The sequence below is a fragment of the Melanotaenia boesemani genome, chromosome 17 (genome assembly GCF_017639745.1).
Source record: "Melanotaenia boesemani isolate fMelBoe1 chromosome 17, fMelBoe1.pri, whole genome shotgun sequence".
NCBI classification, from domain to species: domain Eukaryota; kingdom Metazoa; phylum Chordata; class Actinopteri; order Atheriniformes; family Melanotaeniidae; genus Melanotaenia; species Melanotaenia boesemani.
The window spans coordinates 917,501-940,843 of NC_055698.1; the positions used below are offsets into that span (position 1 = coordinate 917,501).

General features: G+C 42.6%; 1 protein-coding gene across 2 annotated transcripts in view; it reads left to right on the forward strand.

The window, feature by feature from the left end:
• Positions 1-23,343, forward strand: part of gabbr1b (gamma-aminobutyric acid (GABA) B receptor, 1b) — a 63,052-nt gene that overhangs the window by 20,654 nt on the left and 19,055 nt on the right. For both annotated transcript variants that reach the window (XM_042012257.1, XM_042012258.1), the window contains 7 exons: positions 1,253-1,423; positions 3,744-3,845; positions 4,352-4,417; positions 12,195-12,386; positions 14,625-14,870; positions 15,695-15,758; positions 17,253-17,330. In XM_042012257.1, the coding sequence (XP_041868191.1) occupies positions 1,253-1,423; positions 3,744-3,845; positions 4,352-4,417; positions 12,195-12,386; positions 14,625-14,870; positions 15,695-15,758; positions 17,253-17,330 (919 nt within the window). The remainder of the gene's footprint in view (positions 1-1,252; positions 1,424-3,743; positions 3,846-4,351; positions 4,418-12,194; positions 12,387-14,624; positions 14,871-15,694; positions 15,759-17,252; positions 17,331-23,343) is intronic.

Genomic DNA, 23,343 nt, shown 5'->3' on the forward strand with positions numbered 1-23,343 from the left:
TTCTGTATTTCTATATTTGCAACATCTACGCCTCTCCCTGTCCCCCTACACTGCCTCTATCCTTGTTCAGTCTTGTCACCTCCCACATCGACTACCGCAACCCTCTTCTCTTTGGAGTCCCTCAGAAATATCTCCTCAAGCTTCAGATGGTCCAGAATTCAGCCACTCACATCATCAGAAAAACCCCCTTCTTTCAGCACATCACCCCAGTCCTACAGCTGCTGCACTGGTTCCCGGTTAAATCAAGAATGGAATTCAAAATCCTCCTGCAAACATTTAAGGCCATCCACAACCTCACCCCCTTATCTGTCAGATCTTCTGCACGTTGTCACCTCCTGCTGCTCCCTTAGCCATCGTCCTCCATCCACCTCACTGTAGCCCCAGCTGTCTCAGCACCATGGGGAGGAGAGCATGCAGCCGTTCTGCTCCTCATCTCTGGAATTCATTCCCACCGGACATTTGTAACATCAACTCTCTCCCTCTGTTTGAATTCAGATTCAAATCTCACCTGTTTGAGACGTATCCGCTCTTTTATTACATTGTCCCATGTTATATGCCTGTATTTTTATTTATTCTTTGCTCTTGTTTTTAATTCACTGCTTATTTTTCTCTTATTGTACAGCATGCTTGGGTGACTTGAAAAACACTTCTAAATAAAATGTATTAATAATAAATTATTATTATTAATAATAATAATAATAATAATAATAACTGTGCATTAGGCAGGAGGGGGAGAAGGAGGGGGGAGAGGGAGGTGTGCAGTCCGCCTGATACAACACATGTACAATAACCCATACAAACAGTTGCTATAACTTATACGTGCAATAGTGAACTGGGAATCTGTACCACCTCTACTGTGTGCAATGCTTGTTTATATTGTTTTATTTAACTTATCTTATTGTTATTTATTGCATTCTATTTGTGCTTTTCTTGCACCTTGTTGCCTCTATTTTGCTTTGTACCTGTATATATTGTGTCTTGTGCTTGTCCTGCTTTACTGTTGGTGTTGTATTGCTGCTGGTACCCAAATTTCCCTGAGGACTCTCCAAAGGGATTAATAAAGTATTTCTATTTCTATTCTATTCTATTCTATTCTATAATAATAATAATAAATTCTCTGTTAAGTTCCTTGTTTGACACCTGGTTAAATATCTGGTAAAATACCTGGTTAAATAAGTGTCTCTGTGTTTGCTGTGCTGTTGCAGCAGTGTTTCAGGAGCTTTAACATGGTGGTTTCTGTCCTCTGTCTCAGCTGTCATATGGTTCCAGCTCACCTGCATTGTCCAATCGTCAGCGTTTTCCCACCTTCTTCCGCACCCATCCATCTGCCACGCTGCATAACCCAACCAGAGTGCAGCTCTTCAAGAAGTGGAAATGGACTAAAATTGCCACCATTCAGCAAACAACAGAAGTTTTCACATCAGTGAGTCACGTGTCGTATTAAATAAAGTGGACATGAGGACATGCTATCTTTAAGAAATTATTCTGAAGACAGTTTTCCTTATATTAGAGTTTGATGTTGCTTCCATATATTGTACATTGTACAGTCATGATTATACTATACTCATACTAAACCCCTCCCTGAAAAGGCTTCCTTCAGTTGCAGTTGGAGTTCAGTCAGTTTTAAAAGTATGGAAAGCATGTCAAAATTTCTCTACTTGCTAAAGCAAGTGGCTCTGACATCAGCTGCTGGACTACTTTACTCATTCCTAGGACTACTTTACTCATTCCTAGGACTACTTTTCTCGTTCCTTGGACTACTTTACTCATTCCTCGGACTACTCTTACTCATTCCTAGGACTACTTTACTCATTCCTAGGACTACTTTACTCGTTCCTTGGACTACTTTACTCGTTCCTAGGACTACTTTACTCGTTCCTAGGACTACTTTACTCATTCCAAGGACTACTTTACTCGATCCTTGGACTACTTTACTCATTCCTAGGACTACTTTACTCGTTCCTTGGACTACTTTACTCATCCCTAGGACTACTTTACTCATTCCTAGAACTACTTTACTCATTCCTAGGATTATTTTACTCATTCCTAGGATTACTTTACTCATTCCTAGGACTACTTTACTAAATCCCACGATTACTTTACTAATTCCTAGAACAACTTCGCTAATTCCTAGGATTACTTTACTCATTCCTAGGACTACTTTACTAATTCCTAGAACAACTTCGCTAATTCCTAGGATTACTTTACTCATTCCTAGGACTACTTTACTCATCCCTAGGACTACTTTACTCATTCCTAGAACTACTTTACTCATTCCTAGGATTATTTTACTCATTCCTAGGATTACTTTACTCATTCCTAGGACTACTTTACTCATTCCTAGGACTACGTTACTCAATGCTAGGATTACTTTACTCATTCCTAGGACTACTTTACTCATTACTAGGACTAATTAACTAATTCCTAGGATTACTTTACTAATTCCAAGGACTACTTTACTAAATCCCATGATTACTTTACTAATTCCTAGAACTACTTTGCTAATTCCTAGGATTACTTTACTCATTCCTAGGACCACTTTACTAAATCCCTTGATTGCTTTACTAATTTCTAGAACTACTTTGCTAATTCATAGGATTACTTTATTCATTCCTAGGACTACTTTACTTATTCCTAGGACTACTTCACTAATTCCTAGAACTACTTTGCTGATTCCTGGGATTGCTTTACTAATTCCTAGAACTACTTTGCTAATTCCTACGATTACTTTACTCGTTCCTAGGAATACTTTACTCATTCCTAGGACTACGTTAGTCAATGCTAGGATTACTTTACTCATTCCTAGGACTACTTTACTCATTACTAGGACTAATTAACTAATTCCTAGCATTATTTTACTTATTCTAAGGAGTACTTTACTAAATCCCATGCTTACTTTACTAATTCCTAGAACTACTTTGCTAATTCCTAGGATTACTTTACTCATTCCTAGGACTACTTTAATAAATCCCATGATTACTTTACTAATTCCTAGAACTACTTCGCTAATTCCTAGGATTACTTCACTCATTCCTAGGACTACTTTACTAAATCCCATGATTGCTTTACTAATTTCTAGAACTACTTTGCTAATTCATAGGATTACTTTATTCATTCCTAGGACTACTTTACTTATTCCTAGGACTACTTCACTAATTCCTAGAACTACTTTGCTGATTCCTAGGATTGCTTTACTAATTCCTAGAACTACTTCGCTATTTCCTAGGATTACTTTACTCATTCCTAGGACTACTTTACTAAATCCCATGATTACTTTACTAATTCCTAGAGCTACTTCGCTAATTCCTAGGATTACTTTACTCATTCCTAGGACTACTTTACTAAATCCCATGATTACTTCACTAATTCCTAGAACTACTTTGCTAATTCATAGGATTACTTTATTCATTCCTAGGACTACTTTACTTATTCCTAGGACTACTTCACTAATTCTTAGAACTACTTTGCTAATTCCTGGGATTGCTTTCCTAGGACAGTTTTGCTCATTCTTATGAATATTTTCCTGTTTCAATAAATGAACTTGGACGCCGTCTGTAAAAGTGCCTTCAGATGACTTTGTCGTGAATTAGTTCTGTATAGATAAAGAATAATGCAATTTAATTCTAAAGTCTTTGCACATTTTATAACTTGATTATGGTCTCTTGTCATCTTGTTTCCCAACACTGCTGTTCGGTATGCTTGCTCATAACTGTGAGTTTTTTATGTGTGTGTGTGTTTTTCAGACTCTGGATGACCTGGAAGAGAGGGTGAAAGAGGCTGGGATTGATATCAGCGTCCGTCAGAGTTTCCTTACTGACCCTGCTGTAGCGGTCAAAAACCTGAAGGTACCACATCTCCCACAATTTCTGCAGGTTCAGTCAGGTCCTTCAGAAAATCAGAGACCATATCATGAATGTTATTGTCTAATAACATGTTAAAAGTCTGTGTCCACTTTACTAGTACCGGGTTGGACCCACAGTTTCCACCAGAACTGCCTTAATTCTTGGTGGCATAGATTCAACAAGTTGTTGGAAACACATTGGTCTAGTTTTGGTTTCTGTATCAGAAGGATTGATGGCAACAGGACGACTATGACTCAGAGGAACTCTCTGTATTATCACAGGTTTTTAAATACAAAATACAAATACAAATAAGATTACAGAAAAAGACAGCAAACATACATGTCTAATAAAAAATAAGAAAAAAAAAACCTGTAACTGTGAGAAAGTGGGTTAGAGAGTTGGACTTGGGGGACTCAGCTTTTAGAATATTACTGTTTGTTTAAGTGTTATTTTTACAATGTGATCGTCTCCACCCAGTGTGTGATACTATCCTCTTTCTTATTTCTAAGCGGCAAGATGCCAGAATTATCGTTGGTTTGTTCTATGAGACGGAGGCCAGGAAAGTCTTCTGTGAGGTAATGTCATGTTTGTTCAATCATTCTGTCACAAAGACTCTAAATATATGTTTATTATTTTATGAATGCCACAACTGGTTTCAGAGCTACAGTGTCCGTTCCTAAGTTTTTTGTACAGATAAAATGCTGTAGGATCAATGCCAAGTCTGTAAGTGCCGCTGCAGCATTGCCAGAAATATACAAAAGAAAAATGGGAAGAAGGCATGGAGCATGCGCAGATAGCAATAAAGAAACAGCACAGAAGAAGAGTTAGGCCTGCGCTGGTGCTCTCACAAAGACATGGTTCTGGTTCTGGTACTGACTCTATCCTGGAGTCTCAGAACCTCAGTGCTCTCTGGCAAACTGGGCATTCACACCAGTATAAGCAGAACCAGAGTGGAGGACTTTACTTCACAGATGTAATCTACAGCTTGTAGATTTGATGGCTACATCAGCAGGCTACATCATTAGGCTATATGAACAAAGTATCTTCAGATGACTAAGTGCATTTCATAAGATGTTAGGATGTTAATAAACAGAAGTGAAAGAGGCGCTTGGCTGGCTTCTTCAGTTGTAGCTGCAGCAGTGGTGTAGCCAGATGCACATGCAACACCACGTCCAGCTCCACTCTTGTCTTTTTTCTGTTGCGGTATTCCTTCCCCACTCTCTGAAGTTTAAAGATTATTTGGGATGTTTTTTTTTTTTTGTTTTTTTTATTTTTTAACTTTATTGAATCACAGCATGTAATACAGGACTTGTGTGAAAACTGACAGCTACTGTTGTAAAGGGGCTCTGAGGTGATTGTGTCTGGGTCATATATATATGCTTGTAGGTTGCTCACGTGGAAAGGAAGAGGGTGGTATTTGAAGGAAAACCTCCAGCAGAAGTAGAACTAGGCAGGACAGCCAGCTGTCTGGACCAGTTGGGGGTGGAGAGGACAGGAAAGCGGGGTCAACATGCATCATTACTAACCCACAATTTACACCGGGTGCATGTGCACCACGTTATGGCTGTGCCGTGGTTTTATTTCGACCTCCAGGGCAAGTTAGTCCACACCAGGAGCATGTCAGGTGTGGAGTGCCCACGAGTGCAGTCAGCCTAGCTGGATCACAAAATCACAGAAGAAGTGGAGAATCTTGCGATTCTCCACTTTCAAGATAAAAGTCTCATTGTCCATGATGAATGAAAAAAAAAAAAACGTGTCTGATTTTCTGTCTGCCCCGTCTGAACTGCTGGGTTTGACGTGTTCTGGACGCGTGACAAGCCGTGACAAGGTGCTTCTGGGATGCACCACGGAGCACCCGGAGCACCCGGACTGAACCAAGCCAATGACTAACAGCTGTGGAGGGTTTGTGATGCCCCAGTGTCACGTAACATTCTTATCTCCTGCTCATCACATGTTTTGCCAGTTAAAGACACACCAGACATCACAAATGGTTTGATGGCAATAAAAACATCTTGTTGTCTAACTCTCACAGTCTCAGCAGCTTTTCTAGTAAACACCTTTTCTTGATGCCTGAACACAGTTTTGTGTACTAAAGTGTATTCATCCGCCATCATAGCAGCAGAGGACAACGTGTCTGCTCTGTGCTCATTCAGGTGCACTACAAGACTGTTCTCTCAATGACTCAAAGGAGTTAACACCACATGATGCACACCATCTATCAAAAAGATTGCTCTTTTCTCGTGCCTATTCCACAAATGTCTGGGAGGTTTTCTTCTTGTATGTTCTGAATTTCTGACGATATGCTTCTGGTACCAGCTCATATGCGCTCAATACCATGGTTAACAATATTATAATTTTGGCTGTCCACTAGAGGGAGTGCTGCTACAAACTCTTGGGCTTTGCCAGACAAACAACACTGTACAAGGAGGGACCAACAACACCTGGGCCAATGCAACGCATGCGCAATGCGCTCAAAGGCGGAAAAATAGCACTCCGTGTCTGATGCCCTGAACACCGGAACAAAAGAAATAGAATTTGACAGGTCGAACCAGGACAAGTAGCTCTGAAACCCCGGAGGGGCAACAGAAGCCCTTATGGAAGTGGTTTTTGCCTGGGCATCCAGCTCTAACTGCAGCCTTGTTGGCTTCAATCTCCATGCGTTTTATGTCTAGCTGCATCTGCCTCTGATGAGCTTCCTCCTGAGCCTCCGGTTGTAGTTTGGCCATCCTTAGCTTCAGTCAGGCACTCAGCCGAGAAGCACCTGACCCACTCTCCAGCAGGAGAAAGTCAAAGGTCAAATATGGTCACTGCCCCTCAGTTTTACTTGCAAAAACACACTCACCACAAACAGTCATGAGCGAGAAGGAGGAGGACAATGGAGACCTCTCACACCTCTCTTCCCCAGGGCGCCACTGGGAGCGGGCTTGGGGGTGGTGTACCGTGGGTCTGGACTCTGCCGCGGTCCTACTCCCCATCCTCTCATTCCCCATAAGGCATGTGGGGGTGGGTACCTTCTGGGGTCGGTGGCGGCTCATTGGCTGCAGTCCCTGTATGGCCCGGTCGTGGGGGGTGGACTCTCCTGGCCTGATTATCATTTTGCTTGCTCTGATGCTGGACAGGACAGGTAAAAAAAAAAAAAAAAGAGAGGGTCAAAGCGTGGAAGTGTGACAGGTGACACCGGCCAATCACCTTCCTCAGAGCCATCCCCATGTCTGTCAGACTGGGCTGAGCCTTCTGCTTCTCAGGTCTCACCTGAGAAGAGGGCCCTGCCACAGCAGGAGAAGCTGCTGGATCATCAGCAACAACAGATGAGCGTAACACGCACCGCTCTACCAGGCACGCCACCACTAACTCCTTCAATTCCTGTTTCCGACTTTGCTTCGGCCACGGGATGTTGAAATGGTCAGCTATTAAGGACAAGTCGTCCTTACAACATACCTCGACCTGATCAAGAGTCTGGTCCTGCAGGAACCACTCTAAATCAAATCGAGCAGCTTTTTCAGCCATCACACAACTAACCTTGTACACTGTCAGCAAAAGTCTGTAATCAAGACTACTTACCTTTCCTGAGGTGATGTACAATCACCCGACAACCAAAGACAAACACTCCGTACACACACATGAGCGATAGCCTAATTCCTATCACAAATAAGAATTAACACTTACCAAATTAACAACAAACCTCCCGGATGAGTCCCCACTACATTACGTCCCCTTTTGTCTAGAGCAGGGGTATTCAACTAAAATTTAAAGAGGTCCAGTTAAATAAAAAACTTTTTTTTGCGGGCAATGTCACTGTTGCTCTGTCAAGTGAAGTTGAAGTGTGTGTGTGTGTGTGTGCATTCATTTCTCTGCAAGTACACTTTTGAAAACTAGTAAAGTCTTGAAAACTTGTATTTACGTCTGAGTTCATTATAGTGCAGGTACACATTCTGATGGCTATCAGAAATTATGACCTCTCTTCTAGTGTGGACTCTAACATAATATCCGATATTGTGGACAGCTGTGAGTGAATCACAGGGGTTTCATAGCAGGAGCAGGACCAGCTCAAAAAAGCAACTACATTCAGAAAAACATGTCCAAAAACCCGCAACTGACGATATTTGCAAGAAACTTAAAAGAAAAACCAGCGCAAAGTCGCTGAAACAGGCAGATTCAGCAACTGTGCTGCCTTTCTCCGGCGCGGTCGTCTTTATCCCTACCTTGTTCTGCGGGCAGTTTACCGCGGCGCTGGGAGCCTCACACACTGATTGGCTGAGTGAACCACATGGGATGGCTTACCTCACGTGCAACTGGTCCACGTGCTTCCCGACCACTACCGTAACGACTGTAAAAGTTGTCCCAGTTAAAATGAAAGCACCCTTTCAGATTTTATATTTTAACTTCGGGTCCATATGGGACCGGTTCTGGGTCTGGATCCGGACCGCGGTCCACTTGTTAGTGACGTCTGGTCTAGGGGAAAAAGGGAACAAACATATGGGAAATATATAAATAATACTATTTATTTGCAACAAAAAAAGTGAATAAGTACAAAATAAACAATAGGGTTCCTAATTTCCAATTTCCCCAAACAAAAGGTCCTAAATAATTACGACAAACAAAAAGCTCACTTAAACTCAAATCACAATCAACAACAAAACAGATAAATATTAACTAAAGGTGTCTCAAAACTGGGTCAACGCCCACAGTGGCGGATTCTAGCCAAACAAAAACTCAAACACAATCAAATGCAACTTAAAGATATCGCCTCAGACAGGGATATAAGGTCTTGTCAGACAAACAAACTTAACACTTAGCAATCGAATCTCAAAAACCACACAGGGTATTCTACTAGCTATGTACACAAGCAAAAAACTGCGTCCCTCTGTCCACAGCTGGATCATCCGTCTTGTAGTTGCTCATGCCTCCTGATTGGGCAGCCGAAACTGAGCAGTCATCGGCCAATCTGGGTGACAGAAAGAGGGGTCTGGAGGAAGTTCCAGCAGTCAATCAGTCACTTAGGCCACAGGCTGAAAAGCCTGAGGGCCGTAACACTTGCTGAGAAAGAAGAAGAGAAACACAAATTAATGACAAAAACGTCAGATGTTTCTACATGGAAAGTAAAGAGAGCAGAGAACAGCCCAGTGCATCATGGGAGGTCCCCCAGAAGCCTCAACCTAAGAAGCAGAAGAACTAAAGGATGGATCAGGGTCACCAAACCAGACTTACTATAAGATTGATCTGAAAGGAAAGTTTGAAACCTAATTTGAAAGGTAGAGAGGGAGCCTGCTTCCTGAAGCCTGATCTGGAACGCAAAGAGGGTTTCTGTTTCTTAAAGCCAAAGTGGGAGCTGGTTTCACAGTGAGGGGTCTGATAACTGAAGGTTCTGCCTCCCATTCTTCATTTAGAACCTCTGGAACCACAAGTAAAACTTCAGTCTGAGAGAGAAGTACTCTGTTGGGAAAACTGGAACTGTATTCCACAATCACACACACTTATACAGCACATAAAGTCTCTTGCCCAAGGACACTTCAGCATGCAGTTGCACCAGCAGCCATTCCAGTTGGAAGAGAACTGCTCTTCCTCTTTAGCTACAGGAAGCTACAGCTGCTGTCTGTGTACAAATGCTGCTGTACCATTTTTTAATGAGTCATCATATATATATAGACATGCATGTTAGGTTAATTGGACACTCTAAATCCTCCCTAGAAGTGAGTGTGTGTGTGTGCATGGTTGTTTGTCCATCTGTGTTGGCCCTGCGACAGACTGGTGACCTGTCCAGGGTGTACCCTGCCTCTCACCTGTTAAAATGCTGGGATAGGCTCCAGCTCACCCGCGACCCGAAATGGAATAAGCGGTCAAGATAATGGATGGATGGATGGATATATATATTTATATATATATATATATATATACATATATATATATATATATATATACCTGACCACCAGGAGCAACTCCAGAATGGAAGAGGGTCCAGCCCCTCTCAAGGTCAGTGGTTCCAGCCGGAGCCGCTCAACCTCGTGCACCAGCTCAGGCTCCTTCTTCGCCAGAGAGGTGACATTCCACGTCCCTAGAGCTAGCTTTTGCAGCCGAGGATCAGACCGCCAGGGTCCCCGCCTCTGGCAGCCGCCCAACTCACACTGCATCCAACCTCTATGGCCCCTCCTGCAGGTGGTGAGCCCATGGGAGGGGAGGCCCATGTCACCTTTTCAGTCTGAGCCCGACTGGGCCCCATGGGCAAATGCCCAGCCACCAAGTGGTCGCCTCCGTGCCTCACCTCCAAGGGAAACCTGGTTCCATGATTTGTCGTCATCATAGGGGTGTTGTTGAGCTGCACTTCATCTGGTCCATCCGCTAGACACCTGTTTGCCATGGGTGACCCTACCAGGGGCATAAAGCCCTCGACAACATAGTCACTAGGATCATCAGGACACACAAACTCATCCACCACGGTAAGGTGGCGGCTCAGAGATTGGTTCTGTTTGTTATTTTTCCTCAGCAGTTTTATCTCTGTTTGCATACCATGATCTTTTTTGGGCATTTTTTGGGTGGTTACCTATGTCAAGTAGGGCCGGCTGGTCCATCCTTTCACCAGTGAAGGTCTTCACCTCAACTGGTCCTCGTTTAATCAGCTTTCCTTGGTAACAGCTCTAACAGCTCGATTCAGACCCAATAAAAAGACTGATTCTTTATCAGTAGGTTACACACAGCATGGCTTATTTTATTTTCTGAAATGATCAGAAACCCACCTGGCCTTCTGCAATAGCATAAGACTGTCCGAATGTTCATTTGGAGTTTGTTTAGTGTGTGATTTCCGTCACATCACTGTACTTTCCATAAGTGGAATGGCCAAACCTTCAGTTATCAGACCCCTCTCTGTGGAACTAGCTCCCACTTTGGCTTTAAGAAACAGAAACCCTCTATGTGTTCCAGATCAGTCTTCAAACGTTCCTTTCTTATAAATCTTGTAGTTATATCTGACTTGTTGACCCTTATTTATCTTTTAAGTTCTGCAGCAGTAGGCCGAGGCTGCTGGGGGATGTCCCAAGAAACACTGAGCTCCTCTGTGCTCCCCTGAGGACCTGCTATTACATATAGCAGTGGGCTGCTATTTAGCAGTCCACTGCTCCCACTGCGACTAGTTTGGGTAAAATCCAGAGAAAGAATTTCCCAATTGGGATTTACAAAGTACGCAAGTACTATTTATTTTTATGTACAATAGCAGGGAATTTTTGTGTGTTTGTTCCTCTCTCCTGTCCTCTCCACCCCCATTGCAATTTTCACATTATAATTAATTGCAACCACCATCAGACTTTAGTGTGAACAGTAAATCCCTCAAGAAGAAGCCGTGACGTCACATGCAGCATGCTGTGTTTAAGTAAACATGGATGTTACATCTCAGCGTGTGAGAACCAGTTTCTACGCTGTTGTGCAGTCAGTATTATTTAACCATGACCCATGAAAAAATGGTAAGAGAAGTCCAATGTTTTGAAGATGAGGTCTTTATTTAGCCTTCTAACAAAATGTAAAAAAAAAATTTTGTTTGGGATATTTACCATTTATTACCATGTGATATGTCAAAATTATTATAGTGTAATCTTCTGCTTCCTTGTATCTATTATGGGGCAGAATACAAGTTTCAGATTGTGTTCAACAGGATTCTGAAAAACGCAGTAACGCATACACAACACAGCTATTAGTCATAACATATCAAAAGTCAGAATTTGGCATTGTCTCAAGAGAGGCTGACTTATCAAGCCTTGATTTTAAAAGACGACCACTGGCTGACTCATTTCATATATGACACAATTAACCCCTCAATCATAGCATCTGACATTTGGTCCATATTCCCTTCCAGTGGTGGTTCCAAATCCTCCGGCGCAAAATTGTGACGCCTGGCTCACTTCAGAGACGTAGAAGTCGTAGAAATGCCACTGGACTGTTCAGACCGAGGTCATGTGGATCTGATTTAGGACCACAGATTAAAGCAGACTGAGTCTGATTTGAATATATAAAACCTATTTTATCATTGATTTGAGCCACTTTTACCTGCAGTGTGAACGTAGCTGAGACATTGGTGCTTAGGTTTCCAGCTCACCATATCTACATGTTAAAAATGTTAAATTTCTAGGTTTTCTCATGAAAAGTATGGAGTAAGAAAAGTGCCACAATTCCAAATAGGAAATTAATACATACATTATTCACTAAATTCATGATTAAATCAAAAGTATCTTTAAATAATTAAAACAAAACTGTGCACCTCAAATTATTTGATATCTGATCTATTTATTATTTGAATTTTTTGTTGTCGATACCTCAGACTACATTGTTTTAGGATCCTCTAAGATATCATCATCATTCCATCCTCAGGTCTATAAGGAGAAGCTGTATGGGAAAAAGTATGTGTGGTTCCTCATTGGCTGGTATGCAGACAACTGGTTTAAAATTAAGGATCCATCCATCAACTGTACAGTGGAGCAGATGACCGAGGCCGTGGAGGGTCATGTGACCACTGAGATTGTCATGCTAAACCCAGAGACGGTGCGAGGAGCCTCCAACCTGGTAAGACATACTGACTAATCACAAATCTGTAATTTATTATTATCATTATTACTGACAGAAAATATGATGAATTTTGGGGGGTGACGTTGCTCACATATGACCAGTTGAGTTGGAGGTGGTTTTGTGAGGATAGTAGGTAAGTAAGGTAAGGCTAGTGGTAGCATAAATGACTGTAAATCTGACTGAGGCTGTCCTGAAATATAATATCTGTAATCTATTGCACCAATGATTTTCAGAAGACCAGCAACAGTATTAAAACCCATCTAGACTGTGATTTGGTTCATAAGTAAATTAATAAAATTATAATGTTGAGCTGTATTTGCTACTTATTTCAAGACAATAAAATGCTTTGTAAATAACCAAAAGTTATTTTGAAACCATTACTGTAATTTTATTATTGTATTTTATGAACTGAATAGCAGAAAACAACACAACACTGACTTTGATTTGATTCACTCACAAAACACTGGCGATATTCCACCAATCTCCAAAACGAAGGTGAGAGCAACTCTGGCATGTTGTTCAGTGATGAGAATTTTCCTTCATCTGACTGAGTCTGAATAAAAAGACACCAGAATAAGAAAGACAACATTGAGGCTAAAATGTGCAACGTTCTGAAAAACACAAGAAAGTCCAGAAAATGACTTTGGACTGATTCTGGGAAACAGTTCTTAGACTGTTTCATCTGCACAGCCCCAAGTCAGAGAGCCTGATCAAGATTTATCTGTGATGTAACCGACAGTATTGTCCAAACAGCTGTTGCAGACCAGGTAGCCAAACCTGGAGAAACCTTTTCTGAGGAAGCAGATGGATCTGACATGCTTGTTCCGATCCCTGCAGTGCAGTATGTAGACTTCCACCAAACCATTGGTGAATGGAACACCTGTTCCAGGTGAAACCAAGTTTTACATCGAAAAACCCAGAGGAGCAGGAGACCAAACTCAACCGAAATAATGCAAGAAGTCCAAGAAAAACACATCTGTGGAGCCTGTCTGTGATCTGTGTTCAAAATTGATGGACAAAACGTCTGATGGCTATTTTGAAGAATTTCCTTAGTTACCAAATTTGGATCCATCAGATCTCTAGGACAAAGGTAAGTCCAACTCTGACATGTCGATCAGCAGTGGAGAATTGCGTGCAGTGCTGACAAAAACATCTGAAAATCAGGCAAGTTAGAGAGATGACACCGAGACTGATGTTTGCAAGGAATCTCAGAACCGGAGGAATCCCCCAACATCTGATGTCCCTGTTGAAGTCCCTTAAGAACCTGAGGTTCTAACACCACCAACAGAATCACGCCTGAATCGATCCCTTCATTATCAGCACCTCTACCTGAACCATCTGCTGCAGAACCACATCCCGAAACATCTGCTGGCCAACAAACCAACAGTCTGCCAACATGAAACATGTAGAAGAAAAGCAGCACAGCCCAGGTCTACCAGAGACAGACAAGCAAAGACTGAACTTAACCAGATTCATTGTAGCCGGAGTGAATGTGTAGCATGAACCAGGGTGTATTGTTTTAGGTAGGACACATCTAGATGACGGACTGAATAGGTACAGCGGTAGAAAGACATGTAAGAGCTTCTCTCGTCTCACATACAGATAGAACCCTTTTCTATAAAAAAAATAAATAAATAATGTATTAATGCATATTAAAATGTTCTATTTTACCCAAATTACCACTGCTGAACTATAAATAAATAATTTTTTTTAATATTTTTGGGACTACTGGCCATCACATGACAGCAGCTGTACAGAGAGAAAAGGCCAGAGGACTCACAGCTGAGCTGACTGCAGTCTCTGAACACGAGACTGTTTATTAATCAGCTTATGTATTTACTTTAGCTTTGGTGACATTTAATGGGAAAAAAAATGGAAATCCTTGAAAAAACCTGAGTACCAACAAGCTTCTTAATCAGTCTGAGAACGAGTTCATATTGAAGAAGAAATATTTCTTTTGTCCTTTAATAAAATATAAAAATAAATAAATAATAGAATAAAAGTTTGCATGCAAGTACTCGTATATTAGAATTATTGTTGTGTAAAATGTGTCCACCAGGGGGCAAAAGAGACGAAACAGATTTTATGCAACAGAGTTTGGAGCAAAAGTTTTTACCATAAAATGATGCAGTAAGACTCAAAAACTGTATGAATCAACTATGCATGTACACAACTATACACATGGTGTTAAAGGTCATCAAACTTCATTATTTTCTCACATCTTCTCTTTCTCAGACATCTCAGGAGTTTCTGGCCCAGCTCATGTCTAAACTGGGGGGTAAAAATCCAGAAGAAACAGGAGGGTTCCAGGAGGCCCCGCTGGCTTATGATGCTGTGTGGGCTCTGGCCCTGGCTCTCAACAAGACTGTGGGTCCCCTGAAGGCCAAAGGTCACCATCTAGAAGATTTTAACTACAACAACCGGGACATCACTGCTGAAATCTACCGAGCGATGAACACCAGCTCCTTTGAAGGAGTTTCAGTAAGTACCAAACCCTGAAGGAAAAGGAGAGAAGATGGAGAGAAAAATCGCTGATGAACAACTGATAGCTGACATTCACAAACGTTTATGATGATTTGTCTTCAATCAGAGTGCAAATACCAAATAACCAAAACAGATTCAATTCAATTTAGCTTTATTTATGCAGCACAAATTCACAACAGAGTCTTTTTACAGACATAGTCCAGTGCAGTCCAGTTCACTGTAGTCCAATAATAATCCAGTTACAACAAACCCATTCTATGATCTACACAAACCCACTTTATGATGACTGTGTTCACCTAAACCAATTCATAATAATAACTACCTAGCTAAGAACCAGCGGATTGCATCAAATCTTCTCTTTGGTTCAATCCGTCATCCTGAAGGAAAGAAGAAGAGAAACACAAATTAATGACACAACCATGTCAGATATTTCTACATGGAAGGTACAAAGTGCAGAGAGGAGCCCAGTGCATCATGGGACATCCCCCAGCAGTCTCGGCCTATAGCAGCAGACATAAAGGGATGGCTAAGGGTAACCAAGCCAGACCTACTATAGGATTTATCAGAAAGGAAAATTTGAAGTCTGATCTGAAAGGTAGACAGGGCGTCTGATTCCTGAAGCCAAACTAGGAGCTGGATGCCTGGAGAAGGGTCTGAAAACTAAAGGTTCTGTCGCCCTTTTCACTTTAAGAGCCTCTAAGAACCACAAGTGAAAGATCTGCCATGTTGACTTTCTTTCTCTGTGCAGAGAGTGAAGTAATGGTGCGTTGTTGGAGATCGGAGGCCATTGTTAAACTAGTAAATTTCTCTTTTTCTCCCAGGGTCATGTTGTGTTTGATGCTCAAGGGTCTCGGATGGCCTGGACTCTAATAGAACAGCTTCAAGGTACGAACACGTCCCAGTATTAACAGAAACATCTAGTCATGGTTCAAATTACAGCGGAGCTAAGGGAGCTCGGCTCCTCTGAAGATAATTAGGGTGAGCTCTAAAAAATGGTCCGTTTTCAGGATAAATTTTATGTTATTGTCCATAATGTTCATGATGTTTCTTCAATCAAAGGATAGCATTTATCACTATATGTTTATTTATTTATTACAATAAATTTCCAGAACGTGTTTCTTTTTGTGTTTATTCCTTCTGTGGCCATCCATGAGTAATGTGGCTGGACTCCCTGCCACACAATAGTCACTCATGCGGCTCATCTTTGTTGGATCTGTGAAAAGTTGTAATGAAAGCAGTTTCATATGCCAGGATGCTGTGGTCACTACTGACTCAGGACTAACCTTAGTTATGTTTAACGTTGGTCTGTTTTATCATTTTAACCAGTTAAAATCCTACATTTTTTTGCCTAAAATGATTTTTTATGGATACTGGACCACTTTTTCTGGTGATGAATTGGCACATTTTTGTTGAAGTATCATCTTCTACTGGAGTACAGTACGGCTTCAAAGATTGACGACTGGTCAGAAAAAAGTGTTTACTGAATATACAGTTAGGATTGCAGCCTGGCTTTCCAACGATGTATAATATGTGGAGGTACTTTGAAAACAGACAGAGTAAAATGTTTATTTGTCCATTCTGTGACCACTAAATATGCTTCAGGTGGTTGGTAAAGAACTTCCCAACCTTTATTCAGTAATACAGAGAACAATATCAGTGTGGAGACACTGCTGAACCTTGTATCTGGTGTCACATCGGAGCTTGTTTTTTGTAGTTAAACTGTTCGGCTTGGTGAAACAAGAAAGCTATAAGTTATGCTATAACTCAGTCGCCAGTCCTCTTCCCACTGTCCTGCAGACTTTTGATGTTCACCTGCTTCAACACATCTGACTCAAATGAATGCGTCAGCAGCAGACTTGTGCAGAGCCTTTCAGAGATCCATTTAGCCGTTTTGCAGTAGGGAAACATCTAGTAGCTGATGTAGTACATTAGTACATTATTACATTATTATTGCCCATATAAGTGTGTATATGTAAGGCGTGGCCATTACTTAACTATCTCCATACCTTGTGTTAGTGATCCATAGCCACAGGATGACATCATCACTCCTACAGTGATGATTTTGATGACGGTTGATTTTAATGTTGTTATTGTTCTGATATGAGACGCTTCTAATTGCATCAGCTGCATACAGAAGGTTGCAGAATGCTTTTGACTGCACTGCCGTGCAATAATTTACGTGCATGTCCAGGTGACTTCCAACTCCCAAAAAGCTGCAGGGAATTCAAACCCTGCACATACTGAACGCTGTGTTCTTTCAGGTTTCAGCACCACTTCAGAGACTTATTTGTCCAGAGTTGGATCATTTGTACTGGTTCCTGAACCTTTCAAGAGACTTTGTAAACCAACTCTCTCACTTTCTGTGTCTCTGTGTCAAAGGTGGCAGCTATAAGAAAATCGGATACTATGACAGCACTAAAGGGAATCTGTCGTGGTACAGCAATGACAAATGGATAGGTAAGAGACCTTCACCTTCCTCAGCCTCTTATCACTGCTCTTATTGTCCTGTCTGCCTCCGTCATGTTTTCTCTGCAGCTTCTCTTTCTGCTTCATTGCTTTGTCCTTTCTCATGTAGCAGCTCTGTCTTTCGATCACATCACAGGCTTTTAATGGCTGACCAGATATACTGGAGATTCAGCACCAGACACAGTTTGTTGTTGTCATGAACAGAAATGTGGTGCAGCAACAGCTTTGCACATCCACATTAGTTCTGCCTCCCCGAGCATGAAAACATGCAGATCGGACTCAGGTTAATGCTATAAAAACTGTAAGGTTTGTCGCAGGTCTGTGGAAGGATTGGAGGCAGAAGACTGACCTGGTTTATTCTGTTTGTTAGCTTACCTGCCATGAGTGTTATCTCAGATGCAGCTAACTGTCTTTCCTGTAGTCCCACATGTACATGGATTGATTAAAGGATGGGACAGCAGGCAGGCGTATGGCATCGAACACGGGAATAAACATGATGACAGACATTGATCAATTAAACCCAGGTCCAAATCTAGACTTGGGATATGTGTTCAGTCTCTGAATCACAAGCTAATGTGGTTCATAAAATCTCAGATGATGCCTGAATCAACTGTCTTTTCCCAGTTTCTAAAGCCTCATCTAATTTTACATCATCAACACATCTGCCCACTGATCTGCATTTAATACAAACACAAACAGAATAAAAAATGATGAATTTAGTATTTAGTATTAATTTAGTTTAGTAGAATTAGAGTTTGTGTTCATAAACCTGCTGACAGTTAAAAATCAAACTACAGTTAAAGCTTGACATGGCCATCAAATGGACCAATATTCCTGTCCATGTATGTACAGGAAGGGAATGGAAATACTGACCTCAGTGTGCTCAGTACCACATCCCTGTGGACTACTGGATGTTGCTCAGCATCTAACTGCTTCTGTAGGAGATCACGGTCCATGAAAATCCAGCTGGATGTTCTGCAGACATTGCTGTTACGTTACCTGAGTACTGATTTCGGATGATGCTACAGCTGTGTGTATTCATAAAAGTTTTTTTTTTTTTACATAAAATACACCAAAAATTAATTTTAAATCAGATTCATTTTTAAAATTTTAACATAAGTAAGTAAGGTTATTTGTACATGCATATTTGAAATGTGTGTTTGCTTAAACTGACATTTTATTCTAGCATCACACACTGGGATATAATCCATGACCACATTCTGTGACCTCCACGCCACTGCTCTGGTTACTTAGCTGATCAAGAGGGTTGAGTGATGATGTGCAAGGCACTTCGTCACCCCGAGGCCTTCATCAAGAAGTCGCCCCTCCTCCTGACCTTGTAAATGCTCAGCAGTGTCCTTCCTGGTGGTCAACACCCACAACAGCCAGGCTGCTAATGTGACCGAACGAGATCTTTTTAGTTGAACTGTGTGTTCCAGGTATGCGTGATGTTTAACACACTTCAATTTCGTTTTCTTCCTTTCACCGTCTTTAGTCCCTCTAGTCCCTCTTTTTTTTAATCTTTCCATTCTGACACGTAGTCGACCATCTTTCATCCCTTCTCTCCTCAGCTGTCTCAACAGTTTCCTTGTATCTTTTCCCAAGTTACTATTTTCTCATTCTTTTGGTTTCCTTGACAACCATTGCTGCATCGCCGCCTCTGTCACCATGGTAACAGTAACTATTATGGACCCAGTTACCATGGTTACATACTATCCTCATCCCAACATCAAGGGCACAGAGAGGTTTCAGTTTAGGAGAACACGCACACACGCACACACACACAGTCTATCTACACAGAGGTGTATATATTGCCAGGAGAAAACACTGACAACCACTCACATGAACGGCAGAAAGTCTGATTCAGACTCCTTGTTGGTTGATGCTCTGACTGGAACACACTTTACTGGTGTGGTGTTTCAAAAGAAGAGAAAACAGGATGATGAAATCTTAACGCCAAGAGAGACAACACTGTGCCGTCTTTAAAATCAGCTTACACAGAAATGTGGCAGAAATGTAGCTACCAGACCCCCCATATGTTCATTGTTAGCGCCCGAGTCAGAACTGGCAGAAATGGAAATACTGACCTCAAATACTGACCACTGGAAAGAGGCCCCGGGGAAAACCCAGGACACGCTGGACGGACTACATCTCGCGACTGGCCTGGGAAAGCCTCAGGATCCCCCCAGATGAGCTGGTGAATGTGGCGGGGGAGAGGGAAGTCTGAGTTTCCCAACTTAGGCAGCTGCCCCCGCAACCTGACTCCGGATAAGGGGAAGATAATGGATGGATGGATGGATGGATGGATGATGGATGGATGGATGGATGGATGGATGGGTGTATAGAGGGATGGAGGGATGGAGGGATGGATGGATGGATGGATGGATGGATGGATGGATGGATGGATGGATGGATGATGGAGGATGGATGGATGGATGAATGGATGAATGTATAGAGGGATGGATGATGGATGGATGGATGGATGGATGGATGGATGGATGGATGGATGATGGATGGATGGATGATGGATGGATGGATGGATGATGGAGGATGGATGGATGATGGATGGATGGATGGATGGATGTATAGAGGGATGGATGGATGGATGATGGAGGATGGATGGATGGATGATGGATGGATGGATGGATGAATGGATGAATGTATAGAGGGATGGATGATGGATGGATGGATGTATAGAGGGATGGATGGATGGATGATGGAGGATGGATGGATGATGGATGGATGGATGGATGGATGGATAGAGGGATGGATGGATGGATGATGGTGGATGGATGGATGATGGATGGATGGATGGATGAATGGATGTATAGAGGGATGGATGGATGGATGATGGAGGATGGATGGATGATGGATGGATGGATGGATGAATGGATGAATGTATAGAGGGATGGATGGATGGATGATGGAGGATGGATGGATGGATGGATGTATAGAGGGATGGATGGATGGATGGATGGATGGATGGATGAAGGGATGAATGGATGGATGGATGGATGGATGGATGGATGATGGATGGATGGATGGATGGATGGATGATGGATGGATGGATGGATGGATGATGGATGGATGGATAGATGGATGGATGGATGGATGGATGGATGGATGATAGAGGATGGATGTATAGAGGGATGGATGGATGGATGGATGGATGGATGGATGGATGGATGATGGATGGATGGATGGATGGATGGATGGATGAAGGGATGGATGGATGGATGGATGATGGATGGATGGATGGCTGGATGGATGGATGGAGGATGGATGGATGGATGAATGGATGAATGTATAGAGGGATGGATGGATGGATGATGGATGGATGGATGGATGGATGGATGGATGGAGGATGGATGGATGGATGATGGATGGATGGATGGATGATGGAGGATGGATGGATGGATGATGGAGGATGGATGGATGGATGGATGGATGGATGGATGGATGGATGGATGTATAGAGGGATGGATGGATGGATGATGGAGGATGGATGGATGATGGATGGATGGATGGATGGATGAATGGATGAATGGATGAATGTGTAGAGGGATGGATGGATGGATGATGGAGGATGGATGGATGGATGGATGTATAGAGGGATGGATGGATGGATGGATGGATGGATGGATGAAGGGATGGATGGATGGATGGATGGATGGATGGATGGATGGATGATGGATGGATGGATGGATGGATGGATGATGGATGGATGGATGGATAAATGGATGGATGATGGATGGATGGATGGATGGATGGATGGATGGATGGATGATAGAGGATGGATGTATAGAGGGATGGATGGATGATGAATGGATGGATGGATGGATGATGGATGGATGGATGGATGGATGGATGGATGGATGATGGATGGATGGATGGATGGATGGATGGATAGATGGATGGATGAATGGATGATAGAGGACGGATGTATAGAGGGATGGATGGATGGATGATGGAGGATGGATGGATGATGGATGGATGGATGGATGGATGGATGTATAGAGGGATGGATGGATGGATGATGGAGGATGGATGGATGATGGATGGATGGATGGATGATGGAGGATGGATGGATGGATGGATGTATAGAGGGATGGATGGATGGATGGATGAAGGGATGAATGGATGGATGGATGGATGGATGGATGGATGGATGATGGATGGATGGATGGATGGATGGATGGATGATAGAGGATGGATGTATAGAGGGATGGATGGATGGATGGATGGATGATGGATGGATGGATGGATGGATGGATGATGGATGGATGGATGGATGGATGGATGGATGAAGGGATGGATGATGGATGGATGGATGGATGGATGGATGGATGGATGGATGGATGGATGGATGGATGATAGAGGATGGATGTATAGAGGGATGGATGGATGGATGATGGAGGATGGATGGATGGATGGATGTATAGAGGGATGGATGGATGGATGGATGAAGGGATGAATGGATGGATGGATGGATGGATGGATGGATGGATGATGGATGGATGGATGGATGGATGGATGGATGGATGATAGAGGATGGATGTATAGAGGGATGGATGGATGGATGGATGGATGATGGATGGATGGATGGATGGATGGATGGATGGATGGATGGATGGATGATGGATGGATGGATGGATGGATGGATGGATGAAGGGATGGATGGATGGATGGATGATGGATGGATGGATGGATGGATGGATGGATGGATGGATGATAGAGGATGGATGTATAGAGGGATGGATGGATGGATGATGGAGGATGGATGGATGATGGATGGATGGATGGATGGATGGATGTATAGAGGGATGGATGGATGGATGATGGAGGATGGATGGATGGATGGATGATGGATGGATGGATGGATGAATGGATGAATGTATAGAGGGATGGATGATGGATGGATGGATGGATGTATAGAGGGATGGATGGATGGATGATGGAGGATGGATGGATGATGGATGGATGGATGGATGGATGGATGGATGTATAGAGGGATGGATGGATGGATGATGGAGGATGGATGGATGATGGATGGATGGATGGATGGATGTATAGAGGGATGGATGGATGGATGATGGAGGATGGATGGATGATGAATGGATGGATGGATGGATGGATGCATGAATGGATGAATGTATAGAGGGATGGATGGATGGATGATGGAGGATGGATGGATGGATGGATGTATAGAGGGATGGATGGATGGATGGATGGATGGATGGATGAAGGGATGAATGGATGGATGGATGGATGGATGGATGGATGGATGGATGGATGATGATGGATGATGATGGATGGATGGATGGATGGATGATGGATGGATGGATGGATGGATGGATGGATAGATGGATGGATGGATGAAGGGATGGATGGATGGATGGATGGATGGATGGATGGATGATAGAGGATGGATGTATAGAGGGATGGATGGATGGATGGATGATGGATGGATGGATGGATGGATGGATGGATGATGGATGGATGGATGGATGGATGGATGGATGGATGGATGGATGGATGGATGGATGGATAGATGGATGAAGGGATGGATGGATGGATGGATAGATGGATGAAGGAATGGATGGATGGATGGATGGATGGATGGATGGATGGATGGATGGATGATAGAGGATGGATGTATAGAGGGATGGATGGATGGATGATGGAGGATGGAGGATGATGGATGATGGATGGATGATGGATGGATGGATGGATGGATGGATGATGGATGGATTGATGGATGGATGGGTGGATGGATGGATGGATGGATGGATGATGGATGGATGGATGGATAGATGGATGTTGCTCAGCATCTAACTTCCTCTGTAGGAGATCACGGTCCATGAAAATCCAGGTGGATGTTCTGCAAACATTGCTGTTACGTTACCTGAGTACTGATTTTGTCGGATGATGCTGCAGCTTTGTGTATTGTGTTCATAAAAGTTTGATTTTTTAATACACAAGTGGGAGACTTGCAGATCACAAG